Source organism: Pundamilia nyererei, unplaced genomic scaffold (genome assembly GCF_000239375.1).
Source record: "Pundamilia nyererei isolate P.nyererei 1_Seehausen unplaced genomic scaffold, PunNye1.0 scaffold00060, whole genome shotgun sequence".
NCBI classification, from domain to species: Eukaryota; Metazoa; Chordata; class Actinopteri; order Cichliformes; family Cichlidae; genus Pundamilia; species Pundamilia nyererei.
The window spans coordinates 3,029,831-3,039,840 of record NW_005187461.1 but is presented as its reverse complement, the minus strand read 5'-3'; the positions used below and the strand labels follow the sequence as shown (position 1 = coordinate 3,039,840).

General features: G+C 39.7%; 2 protein-coding genes across 2 annotated transcripts in view; one reads left to right on the top strand and one right to left on the bottom strand.

The window, feature by feature from the left end:
- The window catches only part of washc4 (WASH complex subunit 4), a 14,930-nt gene extending 6,839 nt beyond the window's left edge, over nt 1-8,091 (bottom strand). The window contains exons 1-17 of the mRNA XM_005734854.1: nt 7,912-8,091; nt 6,968-7,107; nt 6,813-6,866; nt 6,644-6,709; nt 6,402-6,447; nt 6,224-6,291; nt 6,057-6,139; nt 5,735-5,777; nt 5,545-5,648; nt 3,704-3,824; nt 3,487-3,610; nt 3,264-3,391; nt 2,985-3,145; nt 2,785-2,911; nt 1,772-1,897; nt 1,574-1,681; nt 58-264 (exon numbers count right to left, since the gene is read on the bottom strand). Coding sequence (XP_005734911.1) covers nt 58-264; nt 1,574-1,681; nt 1,772-1,897; nt 2,785-2,911; nt 2,985-3,145; nt 3,264-3,391; nt 3,487-3,610; nt 3,704-3,824; nt 5,545-5,648; nt 5,735-5,777; nt 6,057-6,139; nt 6,224-6,291; nt 6,402-6,447; nt 6,644-6,709; nt 6,813-6,866; nt 6,968-7,107; nt 7,912-7,972 — 1,767 coding nt within the window. The 5' untranslated portion in view covers nt 7,973-8,091. The remainder of the gene's footprint in view (nt 1-57; nt 265-1,573; nt 1,682-1,771; nt 1,898-2,784; nt 2,912-2,984; nt 3,146-3,263; nt 3,392-3,486; nt 3,611-3,703; nt 3,825-5,544; nt 5,649-5,734; nt 5,778-6,056; nt 6,140-6,223; nt 6,292-6,401; nt 6,448-6,643; nt 6,710-6,812; nt 6,867-6,967; nt 7,108-7,911) is intronic.
- Nucleotides 8,092-8,280: 189 nt separating this feature from the next.
- slc41a2a (solute carrier family 41 member 2a) overlaps nt 8,281-10,010 on the top strand; it is a 17,801-nt gene continuing 16,071 nt past the window's right edge. Inside the window, exons 1-3 of the mRNA XM_005734853.2 lie at nt 8,281-8,361; nt 9,207-9,625; nt 9,715-9,822. Coding sequence (XP_005734910.1) covers nt 9,275-9,625; nt 9,715-9,822 — 459 coding nt within the window. The 5' untranslated portion in view covers nt 8,281-8,361; nt 9,207-9,274. The remainder of the gene's footprint in view (nt 8,362-9,206; nt 9,626-9,714; nt 9,823-10,010) is intronic.

The window sequence follows — 10,010 nt, the reverse complement described above, 5'->3', positions numbered from 1 at the left end:
ATCGCACATCCTATCACTACCATATGTAAACTTATATTATTAAAAGATTATACTGACTACTAAGTACAATTTTCTATTGACAGTTTGTGTATAAAATGAAGTCTCCTCCTGACTTACCAGCTGAGTGCCGACGCAGAGAGCCAGAGACACCACAAGGCGTCGCTCCTTTGTGCTGGGACCACTCAAAGCATTTTCTGCCAGCACCAAAGAGGACAGCACATCCAACCGCTGCTCACTGTACTTCTTGTCAGAGATCACCCTTTTCTTGAGGGAGAGAATACATTTTTATTAAATGATTCAATTCAATGTTATTTATACAGCACAAAATCACAACAACAGTTGCTTCAAGGCTCTTTATACTGTAAGGTAGACCCTACAATAATGGTACACCATTCAGAAAACGCATTCAAAGAGCACATCTGCACTAATGTCAGTTTTACCATGTCATGGAATTTTCTGTTAATAAAGTTTGCAATACGATCAGCTGTAGGGAAGCCTTTTATTTCTGCATTCACAGTTATACAGTCATGAGAGCTCTGCCCTTAAGACGTTGCAGCAACCCTTTTATAATATCACACACACACACACACACACCCTGTAAGAACTTCTTTCCGCAGTTTCTTGTCTCCCCCCCCCACCATGCTGTTGCTGTGCAATACCTGGGCAGGAAGCAAACTCCTACACCCTATGTTGCAGGAAGCACCTGGCACTGGTCTTTCTGGGAGTTTCCTCCTTCTATGCCCTAACAGTCACCAGATAACAAAGTTAAGCAGGCTATATCAGGTCATATTTGCACGCCTGTCATTCAACCTAGAGATGAAGCTACATAAAACTTCTACAATGGAAATTTTAAGCACCTAAACCCAAATAAAGAATAAACTAGAAATGTTCCATCATAACCATTTTAAAGACAGCAACCCACATCTGTACTGAAATCTAAGGGGTTTGTCAAGAGATTTTCTACATTATACAATATAACCAAATCTCTATAATACAATATAATCAAGTGTGCCTTATATTTTGTGTGTTCATATATTTTCACATAACCGAGCTTATTGTTAAAGAGAACATAATGCATTCCTTACCTCAGTGTGTGATGTCAGATAAGCATGATATACTTCTGCATTGTTATTTTCAGTGTATGTGTGCAAGGTCAGATAAGCTGAGATAATGCCTGACCTCTCCCCTTTCTGTTAAAAGAGGAAGTACTATGTAAACTTACTTTCACTATAAATAAAGCAACCGAGCCTGCACTCGGTGTGTGTGTCTTCCCAGAGACATTCACCCGTGCGCACGTATTCTAATACTCTCTGAGTCGGTCTGCAGTGTCTTATTTCTCTTACTTGTGTTTGAACAAATGTCTACCCCTGACAGGGTTCTTCTTTGCTCAAGCTTCATCTCTAAAAATAACGTTTATGAAATTCAACTCTGAGCAACCTTGACAGAAAACGTAGTGGAAATGGTAACATAACTGTAATCATCAATTCAACTCATAAATTTTATTTATATAGTGCCAAATTAAAACAGTTGCCTTAAGGCAACATTGACAGGATTTATTGCTTGTTTCGTTTACCTTGGCAATGCTGATGGCACTGAGCGCCAGCGCCTGCAGCTGCTGAGTGATGTGAGAAACGGAGTCAGCAACAACCATAGAGCGTCTGTGAAACGTGTGCTCCACAGCCTGAGAGGAGAGTCACATGACATTCATTATTTTTCTCAATGCAACAGGTATTTAAACAGAGGGGCAACACTCAAACACACACACACACACCTTGAGTAACTCAACTAGTCGACAGAGAGCTTTGACCGATGTCTTGGTCATGGGCCGCTGCATCGACACGTACATGTTCATGGTCGTCTTGATAATGGTACTGACGGTGTAAGCATACAGAATACCCTATAAATGAAACACAACACTTTGCTAAATAACAGGTCAAACATGAATGTAAAGCTCCACACAACTTTATGAAATGAAACAGGAAGTAGATTTATCTAACTGAAGACGACAAATCAATAAAGTTACTTCTGCGGTGAGAAGATACTCAATGTAAAAAAAAAAAAAAAGAAAGAAAAAAATCATTCATGCATTCAGAGATTATACAAAATAAAAAGTCATTTGTTGGAATTGATATTTTTTATATTGTCATTTGTGCTTAGGAACACAATCATTTATGCTTAGAAATATATAATCATCTGTATGCTGATTCTTATTAGGGCTGATGAGATTCTGTGTGCACTCGTGTACCATGAGATGAGAGGAAGCAGCCTCGACGTTATAATTTCCATTATAGCTTTAGGAACTAGATTGTTCTGTTTCTTAAGAGTGCAAGACTTCACACCTTTAAATGTTCGTCTGAGACATGACCTGTTGCAAGTTCCTGTTCCTATCATTTAGCGAGACGCTTACTTCTGCTGTCCTGCATACACACAGTTTAAGTTCATTGAAAGGCCATATGTCAATTTATAGTGGTTAGACACACACACACACACACACACACACACACACGCACACGCACAGTTCAGATATGCCTGCTTAAGAATGTCACATGTATTTGTAATTGCATATTCATGAATGATTGCTCGCTGACAATAAAAAGAGCTGTAGTGAAGGAATCAGTCGAAGTTGGCTGAGTTCAGGTGAAGGAATCTTTTCCTCAACTTTGGCTGACTTCCCTCGCAAGCCACTAAACACGGAGAGCGCCTTCTTGTCTTGTCTTGTCGTGCAGTTGAGTGTCTTGTGTTCCAGCGGGGTTTGTGCCTAGATAAACCCAACACACTACTCACCTGTACAAACACATTACACCTGCTGTTAAGGTCCTCTTGCAACTTCTCACTTTTTTGTTCTTTGTACAAGATGGACTCCATCTTCATCATCCAAGAAGTTACAAACAGATAGTAGGACTGAATGTCCCTGAACACAAACAATATGTTTAGATACTTCACTTTATATTTAATAAATGTGGCTGACATTCAGCTTTACTCACTTTGTTAATGTCTGCGCTCTTTGTTGCAGGTATGTGTCTCTCTGTGCTTTGATGGCCTGTAGACTCTTCCTATCCATCAGTTTAGCTGCAGCAGGGACCTTATTGGTGAGGAAAGTGTCGGGAAACCAGATGATGTTTGCAACCAGAGTGACTGCTGGAACCTAAGTGAAGATGTGGACACACAAGAGCAGACTTTTAGTTCTCAGGCCAGATCAAAGAAAACAATGAGCAGGGACTCCCACTGAACAAGTAATAAAAAGTCCAAGAACAGAAATCCACCTTTTTACAGACATCGAGCAGCGCCTTGTAAAGCTTTTTGTCAACACTCCTGAAAATGTGAAAGTGAAGCACAAAGAGACCACAGACACCAGCATATTTGTCTCTCTGGTCAATTTCTGAAGGTTCGCCTGAAAAAGAGAAAAGAAACACAACCAGAAATAAGTCCGGCTCTGAAGAACAACTTAAAGGAAACTAGTCTATTGTGGAAGAAGAAACAACTGACCAATTTTGGATTCAACACTTGCAAATATGGTGCGAATATTGAAGGCAAACTCCTCAGCAAAGGCACTGTTTTTGGAAACTGCTACTCCCTCCCCAGGATCATCAAATCTTTGTTCGACACAGGCCTGTTGCAGATCATACGAATAATGTTCATCATATTATCTTCCCAAAAACCTCTACTTAACACTAATATAATAAACGCCAGAAGGGAAAGTCACCTGGAGTATCATGCCATCCAGCAGTTGCCCCTCCAGCTTGAGCAAGAGCTTCTCAAAAGGTTTCAGCTTGTCTTCAGGAATGGAAAATTTCCCAGGGTTATGGTGCACAGATTTCAGTAACCTGTGTAAGGGATAAACAGCAAGAGTGAACAGGAAGGATTGCAAGATGCTCGCGAGACCTTCTATAATGTATGGTTTGGAGATGGTGGCATAGACAGAGGTAGAGCTTGGGTTTTTCAGTGAGAGTGACCAGGATGGGTGTTGGGTCTGCACTTCCACAGGCCCTGCTGTTTCAGAAACGTATTCCTGTTAACTGTTAAGCAAGACGAACAGCTCAACCAGTTTTTCACATGCTAGCAAGGGAAGGATCTCAGAACAGCCCTTCTGCCGTCGGTGTCAGAACACTTCGAAGAACCAGCTTCCTCTGCAGCCTTTTATTTCTGTGACAGAAATAAAATTTACTTAAACAAATTTACTTAGTCCCTAAGTAAAGCGCTCCTAAGGACCCCAAAGCGCTTTACACTACAATCAGTCATTCACCCATTGGTGATGGCAAGCTACACTGTAGCCATAGCTGCCCTGGGGCAGCACTGACAGAGGTGAGGCTGCCAGACACTGCCGCTACCGGGCCCTCTGACCACCACCAGTAGGCAAACATGGGGTTAGTATCTTGCCCAAGGATATTTGGCATGTAGACTGGAGGAGCCTGGGATCAAACCACCGACCTTGCGGTGAGTAGGTGACCCGCTCTACCACCTGAGCTACAGCCATTCAACAATTTGACTCTAACAATGGGGAGGATTAGAAATGAGTATATCAAAAGGGACAGCTCAGGTTGAGCAGTGTAAAGACAAAGTGAAAAGGTTGAGATGGTTTGGACGTGCAGATGACTACACTGGACAAAGAATGCTGAATATGGCGTTACCAGGTCAGAGGAAAAGAGGAAGACTACAGAGATGCTTTTCAGATCTAGTGCGAGGTGTTCCCACACATACGTGGGAACTCCTCGCATGAAAAAGGAAGAAAAACATCGGCTAACTCCAACAAGTATGTAGATTTAAACTTATGTTTTCACTTAAGGGGCTGGCCTATATGAAGGCCACTTTGCAAAAACAAACTCCAGAAATATTGGGGCCAGTATAAGATTTGCCCCATATTCAGTTACATGTCTGTAACTGAATATATAGATTCCACGACCCAAGCAGGGAACAAAACCAGATGCATATATTTACCACTGAGTGTAAGTGCACATATATGTACGTGTGCACGTGTGATTGTGTGGAAGAAAAACCTACAAATGATAAATCAAACCACAGTACTTATGTGAACAAAAGACTGGGATGCAGTTCCGTATTGTGGCAGATATATTTTGCTTTACTTTCATAATTACAGGTCACATTCTCTTCATATTTATGAAAACACATGTCTACAGTGTACTATTTAACAGGTCAAGTGATCATTAAACTGTAGCTTATAAACTATGACTATGCAATGAGACACTTGTGTGACACGAGGAAAACAGCGATCATTCTAGAGTGAAGGTAAGGACAGAAACCTCAACATACATGAATGGAGGTTGTTGTGTTTGGCGAGTCCTGCCTGCTCCTCAGCATCATGTATGCAAACTGTTTTTTGTTTTTACAGAAACTTAATGTTTACCTATTTTTAGACTAAAATAAAAACAAACAAACAAAAAAAAAACCACAAGAGAAATGTGCTTTTATAGCCTTCTATACCCTTTCCTGTCCGAATGTGGTGATTTCTGGCCAGAGATGTGGAACTGCTTCATTGCATCTTTTACACTGTATGTCACATGCCATCATAGCTTACTGGGTAATTACCTTTTATACATCTTCCAGTGGTCTTTTAGTGTGTTGTGATTTTCCATAATCTCATCAAGTGTGAGCAGCACCACCAACAACTCTCCTAGGTGTTCGTATACTATCTACAAAGGAAAAGCAGGGCAGACATGGTATAAATGACTGAGTAACATCTGCAAATACTAAAAGTCTCACAAAATTTGAACCCTACCTGGAAATGGACACCAGAGGATTCTATGATTTTTGTTGCACCCCTGTAATTTAGAAGAAAGATAGTTTAGTACATTCTGTTTGATCATGACAGAGCAAAATACAGCCTGGGAACCAGCTCATGCTTCATTCGCTATAGCAAATACCCACGTCAGGCCATTCACAACCACTTATCTAATATGAGGTAGGTTGGATACAATGAGACTGTCATTGCAGAGTAGCTGAGGACTTTCATTAAATATAAAGTGCACACAACCTGCAATAAATCCTGCAAAAATAGTGCAATGACTGTAACATTATGGTCATTTATTCATGGTTCATACTTGTTGCTGTTGTAGAGTGCTGCCAGCTGATGCACAATACTGACCACCACTTCATAACATCTGGATACAAAGCAGGACAGCTCCTATGAAAGGACAAAGGAAAATAAATATTTCTGTCTTACAGACATCAGTAAATAAGATTATGGCAGAAATCAGTTACTACCCACCTGTAGGAATGAGACGAATCTGCCCATCTGAATCTGGGACTCTCCCTCAACAACACTGGTTTCAGACACTGTAAGAGAAATTCACACATGCCTTTTTTTAATCTTAATAAGCACTGTGTACCACAGAGGGCAAACCTAGAACAAAAACAACATGAAACAGTAAAAGTTGACAGATTACCTCCTTCTCCATAGTACAATAGGCCATTGTAGAATTTGGTTTCTGCCTTGAAAAGCAACAAAACGAGGCTAAATTAATATCTTAAAGAAAACAAAGTAAAAAAAAAAAAAGAGCTACTAAAATTGCTGAAAGTAACAGTAGCTTTACTTCCACCTTAGTCAAGAGTATGCAGACATGCCGATATAAACATGACATAATCATAAGCCATGCACAAAGTAACTGAGCTGTTTGACCACACTTACCTCATATTTAAGCTTCTTAACTTCACTACAGAGAGCAGCATAAACTGTGATAACTTTGTTCAGGACCTGCACACAACCAAAGTGACATTTGTTTTTGTTTTGTTTTTTAAAAAGAACAACTCTGTGGATATGAAAATGAAAAATGACTAATTTGTTTGTCTTTACTTACCTTATTGTCAGTTTTAATTAATTCTAATAAGGATGACTGCTCATAGGGAAGAAGCTGAAAGGGCATAAAGTATAAGGAAGGAAATTACGCAAGTTATAACTGTGTAAAAGCAATGTCAGTCTTTTCAACCAAGCCAGTATATTTGGGGGTTTTACCTTAAGGGCGATGGGGTCCAGAGTAAAGTCCCATACATCTCCAATGGACTCATCCAGAGCCTCTTCAATACCCTTCAGCTGAGAGGTGTACTCCTCCAGAAACTTCCTGTAGTTCTTCAGTTGAACCTCTGTGTGTATCTCTGTTGGGAGGAAGGTTTGACAACGTTACTGACTTTTACTAACCAGAAAAAAAATATGGGTTGATTTTCTGCCCTTCCTTTACAAGTTTACAACATTTTATAAGCAACAATGCTGCTCTTGCACTACTAGATTTTCATTAAAGAAAGAGACACTTGTAACTGTCCTTTAAAGCTCAAATCATGATTCAGATGCCCAATAGATTCTAAATTTAACCTAAAATGCGTAAATCTACACTATGCCTGGTTACAAGGTGTTACCAAACTACCTTTTCCAATAAATGTAGTTGACTAACGGCACATACAGGTCGTTCGTTCAGGTTGTCGTAAATAAATATTTTGAGAGCCTGAGAAGGAAAGTCACAAGGAGATAAACACAGGAAAGCACTGGGCAGTTTTCTCGCCCTAAACATAACATTAAAGAAAAAACAAACAAGTAAATTAAATGTGAGTAAGCGAAAGAGTACGGCGTTAACTACACAGTCAAAACCAGCTGTCAGATTGATCAGCTGTACGTGACAAACTGCGTCGATTTACGTTCGCCAGCTACAGCTAGCTATTAATTCCACTAATTTACTCCTTCAGTTTTAATTATTCCGGGGGTAGTAAATACTTACTTTTATTTTGATGGCATTTACTAAACATACATTTTGGGAATTAAACAGCAGTGTGCAGTTTCTTTCACTAATACGAAGCCCAGCTGCAACGCATCGAGCTAGCAACTTGAGCTAGCGGTTGATGCTAAAGTAGTAAACTTTAGCCTGCCACAGTCTTTCTTTGCATGTCAGGGCTCAATTGAGCACTTACTTTGTGAACCATCGTCAAAACGGTCAAACTCCCAGTCGGGTGAGATAATTTCCACCGCCATGGTGCTAGAATGAATAAGCGAAAACCCCAAACACAGCGCTGCTAAAAAGTAGTACTACACGATCCCATGATGGATCTCCTGATTCTCCGAAAGGCCGCTAATGCTCATGGGAAACTGAGTCTCTGAGGAAGGAACACTAGATGAGTTGACACTCAGGATAGACAGACAGATAGGTGTGTGTGTGTGTGTGTGTGTGTGTGTGTGTGTGTGTGTGTGTGTGTGTGTGTGTGTGTGTGTGTGTGTGTGGTGATGGGTTGTTAGAATATTGCCACACTGGAGATTGAACACACCATTCAGACATTAACAGAAACCACAAGGAAGAGTCACGCTCAGCAGCAGTGTGCCAGAAGAGATGCCCTCCTGTTGTTCATTTATGGTGTAAGAAAAGGGTAAGGCACATTTTCATTGTTTTTTAACTTGGAAAAAAAGAGACTGGAGTGTCTTAGATTAAAACAAGAAATGTTTCATTATCAAGGGAGTTTGTTATCAGAGGTACTGGAGAGATGGCGAAACACCAGGAAAAAGTAAGCAGTGCAAAATTCTCAACGGAGTCCTTTTTTCTGTCCTTAACCAATTTGATGTTAATCTTCAAACCGGATACACTTTTTTAAGCGTATCTGGTGGGTTCAGCAATACAAGAGTCCGCATTGATAACCGTAAAAACTAAGAACAAAATTATTTATATTTGGATTTATTACTGTTAGATATTTGTATGTTTTTGATCATTTAAGGGTTTGTTAATTAGAACCTGCTTAAACTCTTATCTTAATAAAAGTATATCTTTGTTATTATATGTTGGATGTCTTGTGATTATAAGATACTGTATTTTTGTTATATTAACATTCCCAACTGAAAAGAAGAATAACAAAATAAAAAAACAAAACAAAAAAAAGGACTAATTCGATTCTGACATAGTCTGTAATTTTTTTATTTTAGCTTGTGATAAAAAGTAGCTAAAAAGTAACACATTTTGTCCATTTCCCATCTTATAAACTGCCAACCTCAGTGGTTTAGTACCTGGTCATGTCTAAGGAATTTCAAATAAAGAGCACTGTCTCTGCAAGACAATGCAGCCTCAGTGATACTGATGTGAAACGGGCATGAAGAATGATAATTCAAGCTATCCTTGCAATCAGATGATTCTGAAACAGGCTTGTACAAGAAACCCTCTCTCTATCTCTATATGAAAGTGGCACACTTGGCAATGACACAAGTTTTTCTATTTCCTATTTAGATCAACTTTTTCTAATCATTGGCGTAGGAGCAGCTGGAGCAACATATCGCTGAACCAAAGTTTGCACCATGGTTGTCCAAGAGTCACAGGATACAAAACTGACCCACAGTGATTCTGTTTCCCCAAGCCAACAAAACAGATCCAACACATCTTTATCCCAGTTCTCTGGAAACTCACAGCATTTTACTTCTAATGAAAATATCTATTATGAGCCAGAGGAGTACACCGAGACAGATTTTTTGCTCCCAAATCAGCTTTATGGCAGGTCACGGCTCACCAGATCCCCTCAACCAAAAGATGCAAATGTCTCAGGTGCACCCGAAGAGTCCATCTGTTCCATGGTTGTGCAGATTCTGGTGCCATTTCTGTTGGCTGGGCTTGGAACAGTTTCTGCCGGGATACTGCTCGATATTGCTCAGGTCAGGAACAGAACACTGCAATGTTTAAAATTGTTTTCTTTACATAAATATTTTGCAATATGTATTTTATTTATATGTTTTTTGGGCAGAGCTGGGAGGTGTTCCAAGAAATCACAGAGATCTTAATTCTGGTCCCAGCTGTTTTAGGCATGAAGGGAAACTTGGAAATGACTCTGGCTTCAAGACTCTCGACTGCTGTGAGTGTGTAATTTTACATATTTTACTGAAAAACTACAAGCTTGAGTTTAAAAACATAAAGACAACCACTATTCATTCTATTAAATAAAGTTATGTTTTAAAAAGTTAAAGATTAGTAAAAAAAAAAGATACAATGGAAGGGTATACTGACAACAGCCAAATTCTCAATTATAATTCCCCCCCCCCC